This window comes from Ochotona curzoniae, unplaced genomic scaffold (assembly GCF_017591425.1).
Source record: "Ochotona curzoniae isolate NIBS_2020 unplaced genomic scaffold, NIBS_Ocur_1.0 contig_4501, whole genome shotgun sequence".
Lineage (NCBI taxonomy): Eukaryota > Metazoa > Chordata > Mammalia > Lagomorpha > Ochotonidae > Ochotona > Ochotona curzoniae.
The window spans coordinates 752,386-780,231 of record NW_024466307.1 but is presented as its reverse complement, the minus strand read 5'-3'; the positions used below and the strand labels follow the sequence as shown (position 1 = coordinate 780,231).

Sequence of the window (27,846 nt, the reverse complement as noted above, 5' to 3'; positions counted from 1 at the left end):
TGTTGTAATATTTTATTGCATTTGTGGACATTTTCAATCAACACCCATGAGTCTGAGGCTGTGGAAATCCTTCCCCTACAGACTTGGTATCTCTGGCAAACTCCATTGCCTGCAATGGTATTCATCAAAACCACAAAAGCCAGCACACTGAGCTGTCTCCACACTGCTCTCCGTGGTCCATATCTACAATCTCACACCAGCAGATTCTTCACAGAAGAAAGGCAGAGGAGGTTCCCCACGACACGTCAGCCGCACGTGAGTGCTCCACACACTGTCACACCATCTTACCAGGTACTAATGGGCAGCCAAGGAAGCATGTCTGTCAAAGCTACTGTGTCTATGGGGACAAGGACAGGCATACCTTCAAGACACAGATGACACAGCCGATCACTTGTACCACAGCCAGTCCCTTGTACCACACCCAGGAACTCTACTCACAGGCTCCCCTTGGCCCCGAGAACTGCAGTTCAGTCCGTGCATAACCTGTTCACTGATGACACCGTTCCCTGCAACAATTCCAGCCACAGAGTTCCCAGACTCCTGGCAAACCCTGAGCTGGGTCCTGCGATGGGCTCATTCTGCAGCCCCCTTCACCCACGGCGTGGGCACTGCCGTGTCTTTGGGCGGCTGGGTTTCTGGGAAGTTCTCAGCAAACCTCTCTCGTGCTTTGTCCCAGTTCTTCTTGCTCTTGTTCTGGAGCAGGTGGACATCTTCAATGGAGGACGGCCTGCCGCTCCCCAAGCCTGCATGTGCTCGTCGCAGCTGAAGCTGGATCTGTGACCAAAAGTTAAGTAGAGGATGCATTTTAGAGTCTGGAAACAGGAGCCTGCAGTGACCATGTTGGCATCTTCAATGTGATTTGCCAGAGGAAAACCACCCAGTGGACCAAATGCACACAGGAGAGCTTGTGCCACATACAGGGCCCGTAAACCCACAATTCTGTGCCACATGGTGTCCCTTAACTGACAGCTGGCCAGGGTTCTCTGGACTAGATGACTGCAGGCACCTCCAACTACAGGCACCAACCAGGATTTAAACCCACAGTCCTGTTTTCACCCGAGAAAGCAAGCAGAAGACAGGCCACCGCTGTTGAATAAGACTAACAGGACATGCAAAGATTAAAGAGGACCTGATACAGCAGTCTATTCGTCACCATCCTTACATAACCTAGTGTAACAAAAACTGAATTTCAAAGACAATGACATAAAGCCTGTATGTCATCGTGGGAAATAAAGCGTGACCCCAAAGCCCACTTGTCTACTAGCAACTATCTTTGAATGGTGCCAGAACTCAAGACTACAAGATTATCTTCCTATCCACAAAGATGAAAACAACTGGATTCCTTTCAAAATTCAACCAAATGTACCACACACACTGATGAGAAGAATCCAGTAAGGACACGATTTTGGCCCTTTTGACTTTGGCAAGTTCTGCCTTCCTGCTGCTTCAGATGTACTACCACAAGCACTACTTGTCAACAACAACGGAGCTGGTTTATCAAAATGCAAAGGCAGCAGAACTGCATTTGGTAACTCCCAGTGGCGTGCTGTTGAAAAACGTGTTATGTTAACATCCAGTCAAAATGTCCCAGTTTTCCTCATCGACCCTTTCATTCTGGAATTGATTACTAAAAACAATGAACATGTGAATAATTCCTCCCATGGCTCCACTAGAGCATGCAAGTTCTTCTGTGTTCCCAGAGACTTCACTGCATGTGCTCTGCAGTATCACCTAGGGAAGAATGAGGCTGGTTCCAGAGGGTTGCGAGTATGGGCTTTCAGTGCCTTAACATTGAGAGCAAAGACCCTCGGCTAGATGGGATCGACTCGCTTCCTGGAACCGAAATCCCCCTGCACTACATCTGCAAATGGACCACACATGCCATGCAGCTGGTGGTCTTTCACGAGAGAAGTGGCAGCCACCTCTGCCATGACCATCTGCGACTGAAAGGACACACTGACGGAAATTTGTTCCTTTTCGAAGGTTACAGTTTGGTCGTTATACTGGAGCTTTTGATAGACCAGAATTACAGCAAGTTACTGTTGATGGACTGGAAGTTGTCATTCCAAAAGATCCAGTGCACTTTCTAGAAGAAATACTACCACACTCTCAGTTCAGAGTCAATACCTTGATGAGGACACTGCGGAAGCTATGGCCTCTAGGAAGAATGCAAAAGCCTTACTGCAACTAGCAGCCAGGACACAGAGGAACTTAGGAGTACGGTTCTGGCTGAGCAGTGGCACTTGTCTGGGTGGTATCGGCAGTGCAACATTACTCCTTACAGTAGAGATGTCGACCTAGTGATTTTTATACAAGATTACAAATCTGATATTATTTTAGCTCTCCAGGATGAGAAGGTAGAAGCCAGCTTGGAACTATCCTTCCAGAGAAAAAAGGATATAAAACTTGACATTTTTTTCTTCTATAAAGAAACTGATCATATGTCCAATAGAGGCACCCAGGCCAAAACAGGGAGAAAATTTAAGTACCTATTTCCCAAGTTCACACTCTGCTGGACTGAGTTTGCAGATATGAAAGTCCATGTGCCCTGTGAACCACTGAAGGCATTGAAGCCAAGTATGGCAAGACCTGGAAGATTCCAGTAAAAACGTGGGATTGGAAGCACTCTCCCCGCAATGTACAGCCTAATGGAATCTGGTCTATTTCCAAGTGGGATGAGGTCATCCAGTTATACCGAGATACTAAGAATTTCCATCTTGAAATAACTGTTTAAAAAATGTTTATTTGTCAAACGTAAGTTGGAGCCAACAACAACAAAAATAACATTTGAAGACACAGAGAGTCCTCACGCCCGAGCCATTTGATAATGCTTGCATTCAGTGGCTGGTCAGGAGGCACCTAGCAAGTGAAACCAGGTTATAGTGGAGAAGTCAACATGAGAAAACAAATGCCTGCCTTTTTCCCTCTTGGTGGTAAGCCTTGCTGTTTCCCTTTGAGGGAAATATTCCTGCCCTTTGAAGAACTCAAGTAGAACATGCCATGTCCTCCCAGAGTTTTACACTTGTTAACTCATGTTTGTGCTAGAAGATGAGCTCAACCAGGCCAAATGTCCAAAAGAAAAGCTTGTTCCTGTTTGGAGCAAGCACACTTGTATGTTTGTGCTACTTTTAAGATTTTAGAGACTGGATTAGTTCAAATGCTTTGCCAACATTCAGAAAAGTCGGTAACAGGTTCATTATATAAGCAACTGCAAGTGGAAGTTGATTTAGAATCCAGAGCATTATTCTGCAGTGGCCTTGTCAAGATAAGTAACTTTCCATATTCTCATTTCTTTCATAGTCAAGGTCAGAGAAAAGTTCTGCTTGTGTGATGTGTAAGTTTCCAGCTGCGTGAAACAGTATCCCTGTGACTTCTGTTAGCACTTCCTAAGTATTCAAACGGGATCACCAGGTATGACTGGGGAAGAACGATGACTTCATAAAACATGCACTCATAATTTTGATGTTAACACTAATAGAAGTACCTCTCATTAAAAAATAATAAAGAAAGCAGGCAAGAAGGAGAACCTGAAGTGTTTTCCTAGTGGGGGTGGGGGGACGACTTCCCGTTCCTCTGAGAACACAGAAAATCTCCCGTGACGAGTCTAACAGAACAGGCCAGAGGCAGGGCCAGAAGCACAACAGTCCCAGAGTTCCTGTTCTGGGCACACACCCTATGCCACACAGCTGGGGAAGGCAGGCACGCATACAGTCTGACCACAAAACCCAGGGAGAGAGGAAGAGCCATGGGCGTCACTTGTCTCTCGGCAGGCAGGTCACTGTCACCCATTGTCACTGTCAGGTTACCTTGTAAGAGTTTTGTGAAAGACAATCACGCATAAACCAAGGTTCACAATTAAACCAACACCATTCTCTGCACAGTGTGGTCCTGTCCCTCACAGCTCAGACTGCTTGGAAGGCAGCACTGGGCATGGGGCACAGTAAGGAAGTCGCCAGTAACAACAAAGTCCTCAGCACACAGGACTTCCTATCCCAGCTCTGACGTGCAAACGACACCGACAGAGGCTTCCGAGAAATGTAGACTACACAGCAAGGCCAGCAGCCGGCTGCCTGGGTCCCAGCATACTTGTGCAGCCGGAGCACCCGCGTGAGTCAGGCCTTACCGGTGTGCGCAGGCCGCTGCCGTCCTTCCCCAGGCCCTCTCCCTTCTTCCAGCCCATCTTCTCCAACATCTTCCGGCCTTTGTTGCTATCAGTAATTTCACTGAAAGAAAATGAAGGTGGCAAAAGGTTACCAGACCTCTCAGGCCACACTTACTGTTCATGAATTTAAAAATAACTACTACTTTACAAAGTGGCTTGGTATGACCCGAGGAAGCAGGAGAAACAGAAATCTCGCTCACTCTGAAAACACTAGCTATTTAACACAAAGGCCTGTCCACATGTCGCCAGTCTGTCCCGAGGGCCACAGCAGCGCACCATGCAGCAGGTACACAAACCACAGGGTCAGCTGATTAAACCTCAATGTTAGGGCCCAGCACAATAGCCTAGTGGCTAAAGTCTTTGCCTTGAATGCTCCAGGATTCCATAAGGGCACCGGTTTGTGTCCCAGCTGCTCCACTTCCCATCCAGCTCCCTGCCTGTGGCCTGGGAAAGCAGTTGAGGATGGCCCAAAGCCTTGGGACCCTGCACCCGTGTGGGAAACCTGGGAGAGGTTCCTGGTTCCTGGCTTCAGATCGGCTCAGCTCCAGCCATTGCAGCTGCTTAGGGAAATAAACCAGAGGACAGAAGAGCTTTGTCTCTGTAAATATGACTTTCCAATAAAAATAAATAAATCTCAAAAAAAAAAAAAATCAGTGAAATTCCGGCTATCTGCTGGAAATTCCAGCCCACTGCTGTCCTAAACGCAATCCTGTCACTCTCGGGGAATGACCCTGAGGCACACACTGAGCCTGCGTGCTCTTCTGCACATATGCTACTTTATCAGCCAAACAGGGGAAATAAAACACACTAAGGCGAACTTTGCCAGTCTGCAGACCTTGGAGCGATTTTCTCAACCCCGGAATGATGAAGCCGACAACATCTTGGGGCTGTCCAGACTCCTCCAGGGGCACTCTGGGTGCTGGCAAGGGACCATCCCTCTCTAGGTCTCCCCCGCCGCAGACACAGGAGAGGGAAAAGGACGCCTGGGGTGAGGTTGTGTCCACCCACCTATCTCCGTGCCTGTTCACGGGCCCACATTCATCCCTCTCAATTATGTGAGCAACATTAGAAATTCAAAAAACAAAAAGAATGAAAATCTGTTGTTTGCTATTTGCACTATGTCTTACTTTATATTGTGAATTAAAAATATTTTAGTTTTATATTCTATTAAAAATATTTTAGCTTTGTATTCTATCATATTACCTTTTTAGTTCTACAAAAGCTGTGAGATTAGCTCTTAAATAATAATAAACTGAGCAACGACAGACCAGTTAGCTTTATTTCTTACTTTGGACTTCTATTAAGACAGCCATGGCCCCATCACACGTGGGGCTGAGGTCCATGGAGTCAGGCCCCACCCAGGGGGAGCCTGGACTGAGCTCCCAGCTCTGGTCTTGCCCAGCCCCAGCTGCTGTGGGCACTGACGCTGTGAACTCACACATGAGAGGCAGCACATGTGCGTGCCTTCTCTGTCCTTGCCACCAGCAGCACACACACATGTGACATGGACCCAACACTCACGAGTGGACGGACGCAGGCGCGTCATCTCGCACGAAGGTCCCCTCACTGCCAACCTGCTCCCTGCGCTTCCCAGCTCGGTCTTTGTACTTGGGGTTCTTCAAGGCCTTTTCATCTTCATAGTCTGTGTTCTGAAGAGAGGAAAGCCAAAGCCGATGTGCTCAAGTGTCACTCTGCCCCCGGCCGCGGCTGGCCTCCATCCGCAGAGCCAACAAGCCACGTCTGAAGACTCCAGCAGCACACCACCTCAGGGGCTCGCAGCAGCACGTGGCGGGACCCGACCACCACTAGCACTCAAGGAAAACTAACATGGGGAGCAGGACACGCACCCCCTCTGCCTCTGAACTAAAACACCTTGCCCCACAGTGCTGAGCGCTGCTCCACAGAGCGGTCAATGAGTCTGCCGGCAGGGCCGGGCAGGAGTGGGCTCAGCTGCAGCCAGGCGTTGGTGGCCCCGATGTGAGAACTATACCCCAGCAGAGCCATGAGAGGTCCACAAGGGAGTTAGCCAAGCACCCCCAGAAGCCCGCACCACCTGCTTTACACAGGGCATCTTCCACCTGAGAAGATCACATGCAAAGTGAGTTAAAAAGCTGTTTCAGGGCCAGGGCAAGCACAAAACAAAGGTTAAGTTGCCATCTGCCATGTTGGCATCCCAAGTGAGTGCTGGTTCAAGACCCAGCTGCTCCACTTCTGACCCAGCTCCCTGGCAATGCACCTGGGAAACCAGTGGAAAATAGCCCACTCCCAGAAAGCACTCCAGGCTCCTGCCTGCAGGCTAGCCTGGCCCCTGTGTTGCAACCACTTGTGGTGTGCACCAGTGGGTAAAACACTGATTCTCTCTCTGTATAACTATGCCTGCCAAATTAAATAATATTTTAATTCTGAGAGGAAGACAGAGGAGCAGACAGCAGGCACACATAGGCCCCCACCCACCAGTTCATTCCTTCAAAACCCAAGAGACTGCGAGCAGCTAAGCTGACGCCAGGAGGCAGGATTCAGTCTCAGTACCCATGTGACAGGAACACAGGACATGCAAGAGCAGGAGACTGGAGCTGGGACTTCTGCAAGGCACTCTGACACAGGGACAGGCGCCTTCAGTACCAGTCACACACACACACACACTGACACGGGGACAGGCACCTTCAGTACCAGTCACACACACACACACACTCTGACACAGGGACAGGCGCCTTCAGTCCCAGTCACACACACTCACACACACTCACACACACTCTGACACAGGGACAGGCGCCTTCAGTACCAGTCACACACACACACACTCTGACATGGGGATAGGCACCTTCAGTGCCAGTCACACTCACACACACACACACACACACACACACACACACACACACACTGACACGGGGACAGGTACATTCAGTGCCACTCACACACACACACACACACACTCTGCACGGGGACAGGTGTCTTCAGTGCTAGTCACACACTGACCTGGGTACGTATTTCTGAGTATTTTACCATCCCTGTATCTGCCTGCCTTGATGAGTTCTAGTTCTCTCTCCCTCAGAACTGGTCACAACAAGGCACTGTGGAGACCATTTTCCTGTACAGAGTTGATGCACCAAGTGCTTTCATAAGAAGCTGGGGACCCTGAACTTCAGTTTCTAATAGTACCCTGCACCTGCGTGTGAGACCAGAAAGCAGATCCTGGCTTTGGATTGGCATAGTTCTGGCAGTTGAGGCCACCTGGGGAGTGAACCAGTGGATGGAAGACCTTTCTCTCTGTCTCTCCTTCTCTCTGTAAACCTGATTTCTCAATAAAATTAATCTTTAAAAAAAGTAAAGATCCGGGCTCGGCGGCGTGGCCTAGCGACTAAAGTCCTCACCTTGAACGCTCCAGGATCCCATATGGGTGCTGGTTCATGTCCCAGCAGCTCCACTTCCCATCCAGCTCCCTGCCTGTGGCCTGGGAAAGCAGTCGAGGACGGCCCAAAGCCTTGGGACCCTGCACCCGTGTGGGAGACCCAGAAGCTCCTGGATCCTGGCTTCGGACCGGCATAGCATCGGCCGTTGTACTCACTTGGGAGTGAATCATCAGACGGAAGATCTTCCTCTCTGGCTCTCCTTCTCTCTGTATATCTGACTTTGCAATAAAAAAGGAAAGATCCCTCCGTTTCTCCTCTTTGCACGTTCTTCCTGGAGTCACTGGGTTCTGGCCCACGCCCATGACACTGCCCGAGTTACTGCAGCCTTCAGGCCCAGCAGGAGCCTCCCACGTCCGTTACTTGGTGCTATGGCATGCGCTCTGCTCACTGTCCGTCAGGAGCACCAGGACAGCAGGCCGCGCTCCCCACACTCAGCAGCTCTGAGGGACACACTCACGCTCAACGCGGATATACAGCTTAAACATGCAACAATATAAAAGCCCTTACCTGCAAACCATATTTTACTCGTATTTTCTTTAATTCTTTTCTTCTTTCTAATTCCTTTTCCTCTTTGCTAAGTGCTGGGCCAACTATAAGAAAAAATGTAAATTTAATTATAGAATCTAACGTACCTGAAATTTTGTAAAAATATTTAATTAATAAAAACACTGATAGTAGCAGTAACTCATTCTGATTAGCAGAGGTTTAAGCATTAATATACAAGATTTGACTTATGATATTCTTTCAGCAATTAAAAAATTGATTTATTTATTTTTATTGGAAAGTCAGATATACGGAAAGGAAGAGAGAGGAAGATCCTCTATTTGATGATTCACTCCCCAAGTGGCTGCAACAGCTGGAGCTGAGTCGATCCAAAGGCAGGAGCCTCTTCTAGGTCTCCAACGCAGGTGCAGGGTCCCAAAGCTTTGGGCCGTCCTTGACTGCTTTCCCAGGCCACAGCAGGGAGCTGGGTGGGAAGTGGGGCAGCTGGGACATGAACCAGCATCATATGGGATCCCAGCGCGTGCAAGGCAAGGACCTTGGTTACTAGGCTCCCACACCGGGCCCAACACCTTGTATTTTTTTTTTTAACTAAACCTTCTTGGAAAGCAAACCAGAAACCAAAATCTAAAAATTACAGAAAGATTGGGCCCGGCGCAGTGGCGCAAGTGGTTAAAGGTCCTCGCCTCGCACGCCCGGGATCCCATATGGGCGCCGGTTCTAATCCCGGCAGCCCCGCTTCCCTTCCAGCTCCCTGCCTGTGGCCTGGGAAAGCAGTCGAGGACGGCCCAAGAATTTGGGAAACCTGCACCCATGTGGGAGACCCGGAAGAGGCTCCTGGCTTCGGATCGGCATAGTATCGGCCCGTTGCGCTCACTTGGGGAGTGAATCATCGGACGGAAGACCTTCCTCTCTGTCTCTCCTCTCTGTATATCCGCCTTTCCAATAAAAAAAAATAATAAAAAATAAATCTTTAAAAAAAAAAAAATTACAGAAAGATTACAATATACATACCAAAATGGACAGTGATATTAGAACACCAAATATGGAAATGTTATGTAAATTTTCCAAACGCAAGGGCACAATGAAAATAAAAATTCTGATTCCTAAGTTTGATGTTATATTTTATGAAGTACTCAATTTCTAATTAGTTATCAGAAAATGAACACTGGACATGCATATCACTTGAGGGAAAATTGGATGTGAGAAAAGACTGCTCAGTTCAAACATCTACTTAATTCTAGGAGTTCATGTGGTAGGTTGGAGCATACAGCCACAGCCCACACAGCTGTGTATTAAAAAACCATGGAGAGGTCAGCACACTGGCGCTCCACTCTATAGCATCCGCTTTCCACACGGCTGCTGGTTCTAGTCCCAGCTGCTCCACTCCCATCCAATCCCCGCCCATGGCTTGGGAAAGTGTGGACAATGGCCCAAGTCCTTGAGCCCCTGTGCCTAAGTGCAGGATCTAAAGGAAGCTCCTGGCTCCTAGCTTCACTGGCCCAGCTCTGGCCATTACTGCCATTGGGGAAGGAACCAGAGGAAGGAAAACCTGTCTCTCTCTAAAATCTGCCCTTAAATTAAAATAAGTAGGGCTCTAGCATGGTAGCCTAGTGGCTAAAATCGTTGCCTTGCAAGTGCCAAGGATCCCATATGGACACCAGTTCCTGTCCCAGCTGCCCCACTTCCCATCCAGCTCCCTGCTTGTGGCCTGGGAAAGCAGTCGAGGACGACCCAAAGCCTTGGGACCCTGCACCTGCGTGGGAGACCCGGAAGAGGCTCCTGGCTTCGGATCGGCATAGCATCAGCCGTTGTACTCACTTGGGGAGTGAATCATCAGACAAAGGGTCTTCCTCTCTGTCTCCTCCTTTCCGTATATCTGACTTTCCAATAAAAATAAATAACTCCTAAAAATAAATAAAACTGGGGCCTGGCGGCTAAAGTCCTAGCAGTTAAAGTCTTCGCCTTGAATGCTCCAGGATCCCATATGGGTGCTGGTTCATGTCCCAGCAGCTCCACTTCCCTTCCAGCTCCCTGCCTGTGGCCTGGGAAAGCAGTCGAGGACGGCCCAAAGCCTTGGGACCCTGCACCCGTGTGGGAGACCCAGAAGTTCCTGGATCCTGGCTTCGGATCGGCATAGCATTGGCCGTTGTACTCACTTGGGGAGTGAATCATCGGACGGAAGATCTTCCTCTCTGGCTCTCCTTCTCTCTGTATATCTGACTTTGCAATAAATAAATAAATCTTTAAATAAATACATAAAACTTTACAAATTAAATAATAAAGCTTAAAAAATAAACTCAGAGAGAAAGAAAGAGAAAAAATAATGGTGCAGAGACAACAGAACAACACCAAGCAACAACCTAAATACATTTATTGTCTACATCAGCACTATGCAACAGGGTTTAACCATGGGTGATTTCCTTTTCGGTAAAAGCATGGCCAAACTTGTCATACACTTATACGAAGTCAATTTTTATATAATGCCACAATTATTATTTTTTAAAGACCTATCTTTTATTGAAAAGGCAGATGATATACAGAGAGAAGAAGAGACAAAGATCTTCCACCCACTGATTCACTCCCCAAGTGCCCACAATGACTGGAGCTGAGCTGATCTGAAGTCAGGAGCCAGGAGTTTCTTCTGGGTTTCCCTTCCAGGTGGCAGTGTGGTAAGGCCCTCAGCCAACCTCCTTGCCTTCCCAGGCCATAAGCAGGGAGCTGAATGGGAAGCAGTGCAGCCAGGACATGAACTGGAGCCCACACGGTTTCCAGGCGTTTGAGAGTCAAGGACTCAGCCATCGAGTCATTGTATGGGGCCCACAATGAGTTTTTAAATTGAATATCTTAATTGCAAGTGAAAGTGGCATGCACAGGGTGTACCACGATTTCATACGCATACACTGTGGAGTGACTGGCTCAGGTAACCTCCGAACACTTTTTGTGGCACAAATAATTAAAACTTATTCTCACCAAATTTTGAACACAATTCCCAAGAAAGACATTTAAGGTTACTAAAGGGCTGCTAAAGTGGATAGCAAGAAACGCTGTTTAGCATCTTTCCTGGCTACAAAGCAACATAGTGCTACATCCTTGCACACAGTACTGAGACAAACACCAGGAACTGGGCAGCCCCGTCCCGGAAACCCAGGTGGACTTGGGCCTTGGTGCACCGCACATCCTCACTGCCGCACTACCCCCACGCTCACACCCGCAGGGAACAGTGTGTCTCACGTACCACAAGAGCCGTGCTTCTTATCCAGACGTAGGTGAGCTCTCACCTGGCCTGGCTCGCAGCCGTCACAGGTCTCACTGCCAGGGTGAATGTGCAGGGACAGCACCGTCTCCCCAATTCTCACCTCATCTCCATGCTCCAGCACGTAGGGGTCACACTTGGTTTTCGGCTAGAAGTGAAAACATAGCAACGTCACACCTGCGTGTTTCACATGCACTGAGATCCTGGAACAGCCATGGGGGAGTATGTGGCACCCCAAGAGCCGACACAGGGGGCGAGGCAGCTCCACCTCCATACAAAAGCCACCACCTCTTCATGGCCATACACAATACTGCCAGAAACACATGACGTAAGAAGCCAACCTATTAGCAACACAAGGGACTGCCAGTCAACGGCCGACGCGTGAAGAGAGGCTTAGATGCATATCACCTCTGGTTCCTGCAGAACAAGGCCTTGTCCTTGCATCTCCCAAGGTGCTTCTGGAGGACATGCCAGAAAGCCAGTCCCTGCAGGGAGATTCCAACGAGGAACACTTCCATCAGGGCACCCTGAGATCATGTGAGAGCCCAGCACACGTGGTCTGAGCAGGCTCGCCATGCCCACTCACACAGTAGCAGAGAAGACACTGAGGACAGTGCCAGCGCTGCACTGGCACACCATCGAGCCGAGCCTGCACGTCGGGCGGAAGCAGTGTCTCACACGACAGTGTCCCGCACAGGCTCACCTGGAGGATCTGCTTCCCGTTAACAGTGGTGCCATTCTGACTGCCTTGATCCACGAGGACGTAGCTTTGCAAGTCATGGTCAAAATGTATTTCTGCATGAAACTTAGAAAAAAGAAATCAAACTACTATATTTTTTCTTAACTATGAAAAACAATTTCTCTATGATATAATGACATGGATTTTGATAATTTAACTTTTTTCTCAATATGAACTATGACCTTCTTTTGGCAGAAATATGAAGGCACATTGGAAAGTCACCCGCAATTCTACCTAACACCAAACAACTCATTATACACAAGGTCTTCAAGATGTTCATGAAAAACTTACTTTCTGAAGCCTGTTGCAGTGGCTCAATTTGCTAATACTCCCTGTGCAAGTGCAGATTCATGTCCCAGCTGCCCACTTCCCATCCAGCTCCCTGCTTGTGGCCTGGGAGCGCAGTCAAGGACGGCCCAAAAGCCTTGGGACCCTGCACCCGTGTGGAAGACCTGGAAGAAGCTCCTGGCTCCTGGCTTTGGATCAGCCTGGCTACAGCCACTGCGGCTACTTGTGGAGTGAACCAGTGCATGGAAGATCTTTCTCTGTCTCTCCTCCTCTCTATAAATCTGCCTTTCCAGTAAACAAATTTGAAAAACTATGCATTTGCCTCAAATTTTCCTTTCACCAAAATAAGATGATCTATGTATGACATTTATTTTTGGTTAGAAAGGCAAGAGTTGCAGAAAAAGGAGGAGAGACAAAGAGAGACTGTACATCCACACCGGCTGACCAGAGCCAGGCCGATCTGTCCTGGGAACCGGAACTTGCCCCGGTCCCCACATCGGGGCAGGGCTCTCGTGACATGTGTACTCGCTCCCCGGAGCATCAGCAGCACTAAACCAGCACCTCCATGGGATACCAGCATCACAGTCAGAGGCTTAACCTACCACACACCAGGGCACTGGCCCCTAAACACATGCCTCCTTCTTTCCACTCTGCATGAACCTGTTGAAGCCCCCTGTATCTCTCACTCTGCTTCCCCACAGCAACCACACAGGGCAGTCCAGGCACTGCTGCTGGGGACACCACAGAACGGCCACTCACAATGCTTTCCTCCAGGGTTCTACTTTTTTCCAAACAATTCCGCTAGCCTTCTCATGATACACATGGTCTCTTGCATACCGTGCAATGAAACAGCTAAAACAGCACACCTCCTGCTCCAACTTCACTAGGCCACGGCGCTCACACGGCGCACCTCCCAACAGCAGCCTACTGCTCTGCCTATCTCGGGGGTGAAGATGCCACGCAACAACCCGAGCTCCCAGGTCCTGGGCTCAGAGTGGACCAGCCCAAGCGGAGATATGGGGGAGGGACTTGCCGACTAGAGATCTGCATGTCTGTCTGCCTTTAAAAAAAATCCGAGAAACAAGCAATTTTTTTAAAAAAAGAGAGAAGATGATGGAGTCTCAGTAGCTAAACCTTTTTTTAACTTGATGCCTTCTGTGGCTCCAAGAGGAAACGCTATGAACAGAGCTGGGAGTGAGAGGACAGACTGTGCTCGGCTGCAAACAGGCCAGTGCCTTCTGTCACACAATGCAACACACACATCTCCACCGCCCTCACCACTGTCCCGACCCCCAGCAGTGCCTCCCCAGGGGAGGGGAAGCCGTCCCTGCCCACTGCAGAGCTCATGGAAGCATTATCGGGGCGTCTGGGAGGAGCCAGCACTCACCTTACTGACGCCAACCTCGGGGATGCGCAGCGTGTGCTCCATGTCCTTCTCTCTGAATGAGGGAGCACAGAGTGGGAGCACTGAGCGGCAGGCAGCAGGGGCGGGTACCAGTCATCCGCAGGCAGCACCCCTCTCCTAGCTACTCCAACCACCTGTGCTGCCTAGGTCGAGGAGCTCAGAGCGTGCGACACACTCTCCCCCCTTGAAACCCTGCACAGGCCAAGGAGCTCAGAGCGTGTGACACACATCCCCCCTTGAAACCCTGAGCAGGCCAGGGAGCTCAGAGTGTGCAACACACATCCCCTCCAGGAAACCTCTGGGAAAAACCTGAAGCAACGAGACAGCGTGTGGGCCTGTTACCTTCCAATCGTCGCAGGGCTCACGGCTGTAATGATGAAGAGTGACCCCGTCTGCAGCACAGGAGACCTGATGACAATCACCCGGATGCACGGTGGCCAGATCCTCTCATCTGTCATGGAAAGAGGGCACACGTCAGCCCAGCTGCCCGGGAGCACACTGCGAGGCAGAGAATAAGGCATCTGCCAAGTGAGAGGTGCTCCACCATGCACCCGGTCCTCGGACCTGCCACACGCCCGCTACCCTCCACAACAGACAAGGGCACGGTGGCGGCAGTTGTCACAAGCCGGGGCAGCAGGCAGCACATTTACAAGCCCTTGAGCTAACTGTAACAGATCCACGCAAGTCCTTCTGAATTAGAAAATCTGTGTTTACTTTCCTAAAAACTATAAAATTCCACTGAGACCAAAACAAGAAAGGCCATGTTATAGTAGGAAACCCTGTGTTTATCTAAAAGCACGTATCTGTATCTTTAGGAACAAAAATGTTAAACTTACCACTTAATCTAAGTAATCAGATTCCAGAAGTACACTTTTTTAAATTTATTTTTAATTGGAAAAGCAGATTTACAGAGAGGAGAGACAGAGAGAAACATCCTTCATCCGATGATTCACTTTCCAAGTGTCCGCAATGGCTGGAGCTGAGCTGGTCTGAAGCCAGGAGCCAGGGTGCAGGGTCCCAAGGTTTTTGGGCCATCCTTGACTGCTTTCCCAGGCCACAAGCAGGGAGCTGGATGGGAAGTGGAGCAGCTGGGACACAAACCGGCGCCCATGTGGGATTCTGGCATATGGAAGGTAAGGATTTAGCCACTAGGCGGGCCCATGAAGTACACTTTTTAAAAGCACCTGTTCCTCCTTTCAGTGACAAAGGTAGACTGCAGGACCAATGTCAAGGCACACTTTGCTGCCTGCAAAGCCAGGAATCCACACAGTTGCTGGTATGTGTCTCAGGTGCACGACTTCCCATCCAGCTCCCTGCCAACTAACTAGGAAACGTCATAGAAGATGGTCCAAGAGTTTGGCTTCTGCACCCATGTGGGAGACCTGGAAGAAGCTCCGGGCTCCTGGCTTCTGCTGGGCCCAGCCCTGGCTACTGCAACTATCTGGACAGTGAACCAGTTGAGGACGTCTCTCTTCTTCCCTCTGTACCTTTCTCAAAACACATAAATATTAAAACAAAAAACCAGTAGAGTGTAAATCTCTAACCCCCGAAAGCACCTTCACAAGCCCTCAAGGATTCACTGCAGGCCCCACTGCATGCTCTTCGGGTTAGGACACAATGAAACCTTCTCAAGGTCCAGGTGTCACAACTCCAAGTGCCTGGCACTATCGGCTGTCAGCCCTCTGCAGCCAGCAACCTTGCCTTCCCTCCAGAACAAGGCCGCGGCACGCACCTTCCTCCTCACTCTCCGCAGCCGTGGCGCTGGCCCCACTGGGACACTCTTCCTCCTCCTCACAGCTTGCCTCACTGTGTGAGTCTGTAATCTCGCCTTCTTCTGGTTCACTGTCAGTCTCCGTGACTCTGCCATCATCAAGTGCAGCTGAGCTCACCATGTGGTCACCGGGAGATCCCGTAGAGCTCTCGCACACTGGGACGCTCAGTGGGGGAGGACTGTGCTGGTGGCCGACGCCTGTCTTGGGCTTCTTTCTCACGTTGGTAAACTTCTCCCCCTCCCCACAGCTTGCACAGTCCAGACCAGCGGCTTTCTGATCTGCCGAAGTCAAATCCTGAAAAGCAACAGGCAGGCCGGTGAGACAGAGAAGAACCCGGCCGTCCCCGAAGAGGCAAGGACGTGGGAGACAGGCACCAGGAGCATTGCTCCAGTCAGCACTCCTCCCTCTGCTCCCCTCTTGATCACTGTCATGCCAAGTAGGAACTCCTCAACTACACAGGGAACCAAACCCCAAGGGCCACTGAGCCCACCCCACAGCTTCCCCAAACCTGTCCCTGAGGCAAGCCTCGCAGACCTGAACTGCCCAGCGTTGCCCTCCGTGTGGACTGGGTGGACAGGTGACAGCTGAGATCAATGCTGGGCCTCAAGCCAGATCTCCAGCAACCACACTGAACCCTCATGACAACTGACCTCCATTCTGTGTGCATGAGCCACACATCACCTACCCACAACACACAGTTGCAGAGCGCCACGTTTAATATCCTTTCTGAGCTCTTAACAAGCTGCCTGCACCATCCTCCAGGTCAGGAACTTGAAAACCCTGACTGAAGTGTAGAGTTCCTGAGGACTGCCAAAGGCACCTCCAAACCCAAGAGAGCCACTTGTCAGAGTGTGGATTCTGGAAGGCTGCACAAGGATGGAGGGGAGGGGAGGAACTGTACACACTGCCTGGAAAGCTGGCCCCCGCGGCTTCGTGCCTGGAACGGAGTCTGCAGCTTCCAGCAGGTGACAGAGCTACGGCAGACCACATGGCTCCTGGCGACTTCCAGGACAGGCACATGAGGGGCCGGCGCTGTGGTCTGCAGGCAGACTTGGGGCACTGGCATCCCAGCTGGGCACAGGTTCGAGTCCTGGCTGCCCCCTAACGCACCTGGTGCTAGTCCTCGGGCCCCGCACTACATGGGAGACCTGGGGCTCCTGGCTTTAGACCAGCCGTACCCCAACTGTCTGTGAAACAAAGGACAGAAGATCTCTGACCTCTGTCTCCCCTTCTCTGTTCAAACCAACCTTCCTAAGAGAAAAAGGAAAGACGGCAACGGGCACCGGGAGGTCCGCAAAGAAAAGAACCACTTTCGGTGTTTCAGCTGTGTGCGCTGCCACACTACAGGACAAAGGAAAATACAGTGTGCTCTGCCACGCTACAGGACAAAGGAAAACAGACAGCAGACAGAAAACAAATACAGCAGGACCCTAACTAAATGTGAACTTCAGAATTTCATACTATTTTAACTTTTCTCTGATTAGAGAATGAAAAACATGAGATAGAATAGCAATAACAAAGCATCCAGGACAAGCCAGTGTACAAAGCGCCAACCCTGACCAAGCCCCACTCTGCTGTAAGCCACCAAACAACCCTGACCCCAACCACCAAACAACTCTAACCCTGACCCTAACACTGAGGACAGCTGACCTGCCAGGAGCAGACAGGGACACTGAGACCAACACTGCATCGTAAGTGTTAACCTGCCTTCAGTGTTCCCAGGTACCACCTGAGCACTCACAGAATACCTCTAAAACCGAAAGGTAGCATATATTCTTACTCAGGATCTTGAAAGCCATTTAAGCTTATTTTTCTCAGTTCTTAAAAATTTGAGGATATTTCAAAAAAATACTATGTCAAAACAGAATTAAGAAACAAGTTTATGGGGCTGGTGCAGTAGCCTAGTGGGCTAAAGTCCTCACCTTGCATGCTCTGGGATCCCATGGGTGCTGGTTCATATCCTGGCATCCCGCTTCCCATCCAGCTCCCTGCTTATGGCCTGGGAAAGCAGTCGAGGACGGCCCAAAGCCCTAGGACCCTGCACCCATGTGGGAGACCTGGAAGAGGCTCCTGGCTCCTGATTGGTGCAGCTCCAGTTGTTGTGGTTGCTTGGGGAGTAAACCATTGGACGGAAGATCTTCCCCTCTGTCTCTCCTCCTCTCTGTATATCTGACCTTCCAATAGAAATAAATAAATCTTCTAAAATAAATTAAGAAACAAGTTCATTTTGATGCATAGATTCTAAAAATCATGCAGTTTTTTCATAGTATGCATATTCTTTGCACTTTGAAAGGACTCCTCATATTGCTCTAATTATGCAAAGCAATTTTTACTTTCAATTAATTTTTAAAATAAATTACCTGAAATGGGATTTTCCAATTCAATAATATGAACACGCTTACAGCTACTGATACAAGCAGGCACATGAGCTCATAACCCTACTACATCCCTCACTCCACTCGCCACCAACGGAGGCAGACGCCAATAGGACGGCTGACCTTCGACCCACAGACGCCACTGTGCCAGCGGCACCGACGTCTGACAGGCCCTTGGGACTCTCAGCCCTAACTGCCCCCGTGCTTTCTGTTACAGCAATGTCGTGAGCTCTCCCAGCTGCTGGACTGAATCCCAATGTCTACGTTTGAAACTCAGGGTAAAGGAATTCCTTCCAGGTTCACAGAATGCTGCTTACGCATGTCACCTCCAACGGTGGATGTGAACTTTAAACTACGAAACATTACCTTTTCTCCACTTGCTGCAGAACCATCCGGGCCTTTCCTTCTCTTCTTCCATTTTTTATCCTTACTCTGTCTTGTAGGGGGGTTCTGATAAGGCTGCAGGTCCACCCGCGAATGAAACTGGTAGCGGCCGCTGTCCACGTCGCAGTAGTAGTAGATGCCAGTGGAGGGGTCGTAGTACAGCTGGTTCTCCTGTGAGAGGCAGCGCGAGTCAAAGCACAACAGAGAAACCTGAGGAAATCTTAAATGTCAGACAGCAAACTTACTCCTCTGAATCACCAGGGCATTTTCAGGAGATCATAAATTATCAAGATAATTCACTCTAATTTTCTAAGGTGAAAATGAATACATATAGACAGTAAACTAAAGCACAGGAGTGCCAATCTTTGGCCATTTTTGTTCTTAAGGGGCCATGTTTTCGTATAGTTCAACTTAAGACATTTCCTAAAAAGTCTAAGAAAACTTTCTGAAGGAAGCGGAGCACACTGGAGCAATTCTGGACTCGGTGCGTTTAACAACGACACAATAGCAGGCCTGGATCTCAGGCCCCAAGTCCTGCCCTCCTCCTAAGACACTGATCTCCCCCTTACTGTCCATTACTGAGAATCACTGCGAAAAGTGAAGATACAGTTAAGCTCCCAAATACCACGACATAAGATGCTGTGTGAAATAGGCCATTTGCTTCACTAAGTCAGTAAACTCAACAAATGACTAATGTAACCACACACAAAAAAATGAATTCTGGAAACTCATGGACAAAAAAATCAGAAAATGTTACACAGCCCTTTGCATTTCCGGGGTGCTGGGCAAGGTTCCCAGTGGAGGCCTGGCTGAAGGTGCCTGCTGCCTGACCCCGTGACCTCACACACTAAGCACAGCTCTCTACTGGGACATGACCGTGCTGTGCTCAGGCTCAACCCTTACCTTCCTTCCTCAGGTTCTGCCCTTTTAAAGACATATTTACTGTTTATTTGAGAGGCAGAGGACAGACAGAGCCAGCTCCCATCCGCCGCCGGCTGAGCCGGGCTGAAGCTAAAGCCACAAGTGGGAATGCGACAAGGTCTCCCTTGTTTGTGTTCCAGCTCAAAGCTGGGGCCAGGACGTGCAGAGGGACTCGGGCTCAGGTCCTAGGCTGTCCTAACTGCCAGGTGAGGCCTGCTGCTTCGAAGCAAAGCTTCTTAATCTTCACTGTACTGATAGTGGAATTTCCATAACAAATCTTCTACATCTATTATTGTGACAAAATATAAACATTTTCAAATATAAAAGGAATTCTAAGCACAATAAAAGGATAATGATGTCTAACTGACTTAGACATGCAACTTCACACACACAGATGGGGACACAGGGTGTGGACAGGATAGCAAAGGGCCTCTGCGACAGCCCACACTGATCTGTGAGTGAGCAGAGTCCCACGCAAGACCAGGCCCATGAGTGGCTGGCAACCTTCCCTTGTACATGCACACGGTCCAGCACGGGTCAGGTACTTGCTTCGAACCCCTAGACGGGCACGCGATGACGTGTCATCACCATTGTCACCACAACTGTGTGTGACGCCCACAGCCACACATCGCACCACACACCACCAACTTGACACCTGGCCCTCCGCCGTGCCTGTAAGTCACTCCCTGGCTCTCTGTTCACAGATCAAATCCTCACGAGTGAAACACTGCAGAACACTAAGAAGCAACCAAGATTTCAAGAGCCTCCTGTGACCTAAACTGAATTCATGAAGCTTTTTCATCTTTAAAAATCTTACTTTGAAGCTTGTGAGTCTAGATTTACCAATCTTACCTCCTTATAAATTCCATATTGAAATCATTTAAATATTTCAAAATAATGTAGTTAATTATCTACTTTCATTAATAAAAGCTCTATGGGTCCAGTCTCGTAGCTTAGCAGCTAAAGTCCTCGCCTTGCATGTGCCAGGATCCCATCTGGGTGCCAGTTCTTATCCCAGCTGCCCACTTTCCATCCAGCTCCCTGCTTGTGGCCTGGGAAAGCAGTCGAGGACGGCCCAAAGCCTTGGGAGCCTGCACCCGCGTGGAGAACCAGAAGAGGCTCCTGGCTTCTGGTTTTGGATAGGTTCAGCTCCGGCCATTGTAGCCACTTAGGAAGTGAGCCAGCGGACAGAGGATCTTTTTTCTCTCTCCTTCTTGCTTTATATCTGACTTTCCAATTAACATGAAATACATCTTTAAAAAACTTTTTTTTTTTTTACAAAAGGCTGTAGCATTTCGGCATTTTTTTTACATACAAACAGTAGTCTACAATAAACACAAACGATAATCAAAATCCTGGAGTGTAGCAGCATAAGCCGTCTGACACGTTTGGTCAAACAGTTCAGACTCAGGCAGGGGTGAATGAATGCAGCTTCTAGCTCTTCCCCTCAGAGTTCACTTGGCAGCCAAGCATGCAAGCACACAGCACTGACAGATCTGATGCACTTACTGAATCGTAATAGAAACCAGTGCTATGGTCGAAATACAGCCCCGTGTTCTCATCGTAGCTGAATCCCGTCTGTGACACAGCAGCCTCGGCCGCAGCTCTCAAGCTCTCGGCTAACGATGAGCCTTCCAAGAGAGCTTCTCCAGCTGTTGCTGCCAACGCTGCCTCCTGTGAAACAGTCATGTCAATGAGACAAACTTCCCTGTGTCTCCCGAAAAGTCAGCACCCTGGAAACCACACCACCGAGACTCCAACTTCTACGCCAGAAACTTCTCCACCAATTATCATATGGATCAGTTCTTAAAATATTTACCATTGGGCCCAGTGCAATAGCCTAGTGGGTAAATGCTTTGTCTTGTATCCACCAGGATCCCATATGGATGCCTGTTTGTATCCCATCTGCTCCACTTTCCATCCAGCTCCCTGCTTGTGGCCTGGGAAAGCAGTCGAGGACGGCCCAAAGCCTTGGGAGCCTGCACCCACGTGGAGAACCGGAAGAGGCTCCTGGCTTCTGGTTTTGGATCGGCTCAGCTCCGGCCATTGTAGCCACAGATCTTTCTGTATCTCCTGTGTATTTGCCTTTCCATAAATAAATAAATATTTTTAAACATCAGCTAATTCAATTTTTAGCCAATTTTGGAGAAAATGAGTGACAACACAAAAATGAAATGTATCAGGCTCTGAAATGCTGTGTAACACAAAGGTCTAGAACTTCACAGCTCATGTTCAGTGGGACAGAATCACAGAGACGTGGGGTGAAGGACTCCCTCAGATGGGGCACCCACAGGGCATGCTGGTCCAGGCCCCAGATTCTCGGCTTCTGCTCCAGCATCGTGCTCACGTGCCCTGTCGGCAGCAGGGACAGCCCAGGCAGCTGGGCCCTGCCTCCCCCTGGGGGACCGGGATGGCCTGGCCCAGCCCTGGCTGCTGTGGGCACTGCAGGAGTGAACCAGCAGATGAAAGCTCTCTGTGTCCCTCTCATTCTTCTGACTTTCAAATAAATAAACACATAAATCTATAAAAATAAATGAAAGAGAAAGCTAAGGAGTAATTAAGACTATGAGGGAATTTTAAAAAGTTCATGGAAAATCAGATCAAATGAGATTTCCAGTGCAAAAAGTTTTAAATGCAAGCATAGTTGTTCCCCAACACATTTTTAATGAACTTTTAAAAAAGATCTATTTATTTCAAAGGCAGAATCTGAAAAAACAAGAGAACTTCCACTCTCTGGTTCACTCCCCAGATGGCCACAATGGCGGAGCTGGGCCAGCTAGCACTAACAGGCAGGAGCTTCTTTCAGGAGTCCCACGTGGATGCAGGGACAATCAGACATGGAGAAGTCAGGACTCGAACCAGTGCTCACATGGCATGTCAGCTCTACAGGTGGCATCTTAACCTGCTATGCTGCAACGCTGAACCCTTTACAGCCATTTCAGGCACATGGATCTCAAAATGCTTGCACCAAAATAAACTTACTTTTTTAAAAAGATTTGCTTTTTAAACTGGAAAGGCAGATATACAGAGAGAAGGAGAAACACAGAAAAATATTTCTGTCTACTGTTCACTCTCCAAGCGGCCCCAATGGTCAGAACTGAGCCGATCCTAAGCCAGGAGCTTCTTTCTGGTCTTCCTCATGGGTGCAGGGTCACAAGGCTTTGGGCCGTCCTCTACTGCTTTCTCAGGCCACAGGCAGGGAGCTGGATGGGACGTGGAGCTGCCACAATATGTGGAACAGCCAGGATAGAAATAGGCGCCCTATAGGATCCCAGAGGACGCAAGCAGCATTTACCCCTAGGCTATTGTACCTGAAGCCCCTTCACATATCAGACACCGAGGACTCCAATTTACACAAATCATAAGAGTAAGTTTATAAAACATTCAGGAAAATGTGAACAATGACAGGATATTTGATATACAAGAAACATTAACTCCTTGTGTTTGCTTTTTGAAAAGCAGAATATGTGGGGCCCGGCGCAGTGGCGCAAGTGGTTAAAGTCCTCGCCTTGCACGCCCGGGATCCCATATGGGTGCCGGTTCTAATCCCGGCAGCCCCGCTTCCCTTCCAGCTCCCTGCCTGTGGCCTGGGAAAGCAGTCGAGGACGGCCCAAAGCTTTGGGACCCTGCACCCGCGTGGGAGACCCGGAAGAGGCTCCTGGCTTCGGATCGGCATAGTATCGGCCCGTTGCGCTCACTTGGGGAGTGAATCATCGGACGGAAGATCTTCCTCTCTGTCTCTCCTCTCTGTATATCCGCCTTTCCAATAAAAAAAAATAATAAAAATAAATCTTTTTTAAAAAAAGAAAAGCAGAATATGTGTGTAATAGAGAGGGAAAGAGAAATGGAGAAAGAGACACCTTCCACACACAGGCCACCTTCCTACGCTCCCAACGAGCAGGGCCGGGCCAGGCCAAAGCCCAGGGCCGCACCCACGTCTCCCACATGGGTGTGTGTTTTCCCAGCACATCAGCAACAGGTTGGATACAAAGTGGAGCAGCTGGAACACAGAACCAGTGCCTGTATGTGATGCTGGCGTCATTGCAAGAGTGCTTAGCCTGCTGTGCTCAACGCCAGCGCCACACTGAGATTCTCAGGTGTGAACACGACATTGCGCTGGTTGGCTCAGTCAAGACTATCTTAGTTTTACTTTATGTACATTATCAAATTCTGAAACACAATAGAATTTTCTTTTTCAGAAATGTAATAATTTTCACATAAGTACACATCAGACCATGCAAGGCTGCTGAGAGATCCGTGCCAGAGGAGGCACCGCCTCAAGCCAAGCACACACACCTCACCTGGGAGCCGGAGGCGAGCTGGTGCCCCCCGGGCCCACAGCCAGCAGCCCCCGTCACAGCAGCATCAGCACGAGCAGCGTGCTCTAGCGGTGACTGCTCTCTGGAGTCCAAGGTCTCAGCTGAGAGCTTGGCGCCTTCATCTGGAAGATGGCCATTGCTGCAATACGTCTGATGATAATAGTCTGTAACACAACAAAACCAGTGATAATTAGGACAGAACTGAATTCCAACACGCTGGTACTGAGGACACACACTGCAAAGCCATCATGCTTTTACAGCTGTACTCCTTTTAGAAAGTGCCAACTATGGAGACGGACTAAGCCAGGCGAGTGTGTATCTAGTTCTGAAGACTCTGTTCACACCCTCCCTGTGACTCAACAGGGACAGAAAGGCAGGCAGATCACCTCACTCTATGACAGTTGACAGCAAAATAAAGCCACGCGGAAACTCCTCTGTCAAATGTCTGCTTATGATGCTTGCTTCTAAACAGGCAGCATTACTGCTATCTTTGGCAATTCAGCTTAACCGTTTAGTGGTATGTGACTGGGGGGGAGGGGAGAGAGGCCACAGAGGGAGAGGGGAACTCTCCAGGCCTAAGGATTGTACCTGAGCTACAAAAATTAAACAAACAAAAAGTGGTATATGTCTCAAAAAAGCTGGGAAGATTTCTACTTCTGCTAACCCACATTCATTCACGCTCAGCAGCTCAGTCAGTTTGTTCACCCTGCACAGTGCTGTGGCCCCTGACCACAAGAGGGCCGAAGGGACACTGCTGGACACACACCTCAGGTCACAGGATACACACAGGAAAGTAGGGTTGGACCTGCACGATGGCAGAACATGCTAATCCTCTGCCTGCAGTGCAGTCCACGTCCCGGCTGTTCTACTTCCAATCCAGCTCCCTGCTGGTGGCCTGGGAAGGGCACAGGGTGACCCCTGCACCCACATGGGACACAAGGAACAAGTTCCTGGAGTCAGATGGGCTCAGCACCAGCTAGCAAACATCTGGGGCATCTCCATCTCTGTAAATCTGCCCTTCAAATATAACAATTATAACTTTTTTTTTAAACATTTATTTTTATTATTTTTTTTAATTGGAAAGGCAGATATACAGAGAGGAGAGACAGAGAGGAAGATCTTCCGTCCGATGATTCATTCCCCAAGTGAGAGCAACGGGCCGATACTATGCCGATCCAAAGCCAGGAGCCTCTTCCAGGTCTCCCACGCGGGTGCAGGCTCCCAAGGCTTTGGGCCGTCCTCGACTGCTTTCCCAGGCCACAGGTGGGGAGCTGGAAGGGAAGCAGGGCTGCCGGGATAGAACCGGCGCCAATATGGGATCCCGGGCGTGCAAGGCAAGGACTTTAACCACTGCGCCACCGCGCTGGGCCAACAACTATAACTCTTAAAAAAAAAAAAAAGAAAGAAAGCAGATTATTTGCAGCGAGGCAAAATGAGTCAGAATACTACTGTGAACAAGCCAGGTACACCAGATGCGACTAAGGAGCATACATCACACACTAAGTAGGACAGTGAGAACGCATCAGCCACACAGCAGCACAGCTGTGACAACAGTGTGTGAGAACAGGGAAGACCCATCGGAGTGTGACAGCACACGTGACACACAGCAGCACGGCTGTGACAACAGTGTGTAAGAACAGGGAAGACCCATCGGAGTGTGACAGCACACGTGACACACAGCAGCACGGCTGTGACAACAGTGTGTAAGAACAGGGAAGACCCATCGGAGTGTGACAGCACACGTGACACACAGCAGCACGGCTGTGACAACAGTGTGTAAGAACAGGGAAGACCCATCGGAGTGTGACAGCACACGTGACACACAGCAGCACGGCTGTGACAACAGTGTGTGAGAACAGGGAAGACCCACCGGAGTGTGACAGAACACGTGACACACAGCCACACAAACACTGTGATGACCCATCTCTCCTTCTCCCACACAGGACCAGCCAGGCTCCGGGAAGGCAGCGACTCCCCTCACGACTCCTGTGTCACACAGGTCACTCTCCAGCCCACACTCAGGACATGAAGGCCAGCCCCGTGCAGGCGCTACCTGAGAACGGCCAGTCATCCGTCTGCACTTCCACATCCGACTTCTTAATGTCATTCCTTATCCCACACTGCAGGATTTTACTGAGTTCCTCCACCTGAAACAAAGCAAGGCTTCAGGGACAATAAACCATACAGCAATCCAATGGTATACTACTTTTCTGATATTATAAGAACTAATTTTTTGCCAGGAACACATAATTTCCTCTTCAGAAAAAAATGGTAATGGTGTAATTTACCTTCTTCCACCTCCACAACTAATTTGCATAGATCCTCTTCTCTTGTTAAACGTCCCAAATCATAACTGAAATGACAGGACTCTGTGCGCAGGATTCTTTTATTTCTAACAAGATTTCCAGGCTGGTATTTTTTAAAAGGTCAGTAGTTCTCCATAAGTTGTGGGAAAACGTAAAAGCTACAAGTCCTCGTCAGTATAGAATGACCCACTACCTTCATGGATCGCCCAGGGGAGGGTACGGCCAGGCCAGTCACCCTGCGGGAGAGGCCTCCCAGAGCACTGAGGGCCACGGTGGGAGTCCGCACCCCAGCCCGCTGCCCGCACCCCTCAGCAGTCCCACGAGCACGGCTGCACCCCGCCCGGCCCGCACCCCTCAGCAGCCCCATGAGCACGGCTGCACCCCGCCCGGCCCGCACCCCTCAGCAGCCCCATGAGCACGGCTGCACCCCAGCCCGCTGCCCGCACCCCTCAGCAGCCCCATGAGCACGGCTGCACCCCAGCCTGCTGCCCGCACCCCTCAGCAGCCCCATGAGCACGGCTGCACCCCAGCCCGCTGCCCGCACCCCTCAGCAGCCCCATGAGCACGGCTGCACCACGCCCGGCCCGCACCCCCTCAGCAGCCCCTCGGAGCACGGCTGCACCCCAGCCCGCTGCCCGCACCCCTCAGCAGCCTCTCGGAGCACGGCTGCACCACGCCCGGCCCGCACCTGCACACGCAGCTCCCGGTTGCTGCTCTCGGCGCTCCGGTACAGCCGCTCCACCTCCCGCACCCGCCGCTGGCAGCTCCGCAGCTCGCGCTCCAGCGTCTCCACTTTCCGCTTCAGCTGCGCCGGCTCGGGCTCGGCGGGCGGCGGGGACGGCGGAGACGGCGGCGGGGACGGCGCCTCCGAGGCCATGCTGCCCTCACGCCCGCACCGCCGGCGGACCCCGGGCAGGCCGCCTGGCTCCCGACGGCGCCCTGGCTCCCCTGCCCATGGCGCCCTGGCCCGCGATCCTGCACGCCGGACACTCGGACGCCGGCGGAACGCACTAGAGCGCACTGCACTGCAGCGAGCAGGCCCAGACGGGCGTCCAGGCCAGGCCGGAAACCAAGCTCGGGGAGGACGGACGGGAGAGGAAGCGACGGCAAGCAGGAAGGGCCTAGAGGCCCGGGAGCGCGACGGCGCCTGCGCCTAGGGCGGCAGCCGTGAAGGGCGGAGCCGACGGGTGGGAGGGGTTGGGACGAGGGGCGGGGCCTGATGAGGGCGGGGCCGTGGGTGGGCAGGACGGGATGGGGCGTGGCTCCTTTGTGGGCGTGGTCTGTGATGGGCACCGGGAGGGCGTGGTCTTCGTGGGCGTGTTGGGGCGGTGTCGCCGTGGGCGTGGCCGTGGTCATGTCCACCAAGAGGCCCCAGGAGCGGCAGAAGCTGCTGGTGCAGAAGGCGCTGCTGCTCGGGCGAGGTCTCTGCTCCCTGGTATTTGTCGGCCCAGACCAGTCCTACTCTGCTTTTCTATCGTGAGCCTTTGCCATATAAATTCAAGAATGAGTACAGAGTTCCTCACCCAGTGAGATGCTGATTTCGGTTTGTTGGATAGAAGGACCAGCGTTCCTTTCTCTCAGGTGCATCTCACTGGCACGCCCCCTCACACACACCCCTGAAACTATGTTGGGGACACAGATCACTACCACGCTAAGGAAATCCCACCACGGTCCTGGATCCACAGCTTTTCTGCCTGGCTTTGTGGTTTCTCCCGTGTGCAGGTCCGGGCATGGCCAGAACAAGGCAACCTAGACCTCAGGGCACTGCCTGCCGGCTGCCTTTCTGCCCTGGCAGAGAGAGGAACATACCCAGGCCAGTCTGCTGACCGCAAGAGGAACGAGCAGTGACACAGGGCAGCTCTGTCCCAGCTGAGCCTGGCCAGCAGCAGGGACCTCCTCCTGAGCAAGCCGGCAGCCATCAACCAACCCGAGAATCCCCCAGTCGTGTGGGAGTTAGGAAGTGAGGGGCATGGGGAGCCGCGGGGCGCGGGCGTCCACTGGGCAGCGG

General features: G+C 50.7%; 1 protein-coding gene and 1 pseudogene across 1 annotated transcript; one reads left to right on the top strand and one right to left on the bottom strand.

Annotated features, from left to right (window-relative positions):
• On the bottom strand, positions 1-26,742 carry AGGF1 (angiogenic factor with G-patch and FHA domains 1). The gene is made up of 14 exons (XM_040985940.1): positions 26,527-26,742; positions 25,586-25,679; positions 23,515-23,696; positions 20,723-20,887; positions 18,275-18,463; positions 15,494-15,827; positions 14,104-14,212; positions 13,744-13,795; positions 12,033-12,134; positions 11,312-11,477; positions 8,080-8,162; positions 5,684-5,811; positions 4,124-4,223; positions 1-774 (listed from the first exon to the last, which is right to left on the bottom strand). The coding sequence occupies exons 1-14, from the start codon at positions 26,713-26,715 to the stop codon at positions 574-576; spliced, it is 2,094 nt and encodes a 697-aa protein (XP_040841874.1). The 5' UTR covers positions 26,716-26,742; the 3' UTR covers positions 1-573.
• On the top strand, positions 1,444-2,734 carry LOC121160305 (annotated as a pseudogene).
• Positions 26,743-27,846: the final 1,104 nt, after the last annotated feature.

What these genes read in the sequence shown, in the direction of transcription:
- AGGF1 (XM_040985940.1), bottom strand. Translation starts at nt 26,715, where the DNA reads ATGGCCTCGGAGGCGCCGTCCCCGCCGCCGTCTCCGCCGTCCCCGCCG. An exon ending in TGCGGAGAGTGAGGAGGAAG is followed by an intron (nt 14,213 to 15,493) that starts GTGCGTGCCGCG and finishes TTTCCATGACAG; the next exon opens with ATGAGAGGATCTGGCCACCG. An exon ending in TAAGAAGCACGGCTCTTGTG is followed by an intron (nt 8,163 to 11,311) that starts GTACGTGAGACA and finishes TTTTTCTTATAG; the next exon opens with TTGGCCCAGCACTTAGCAAA.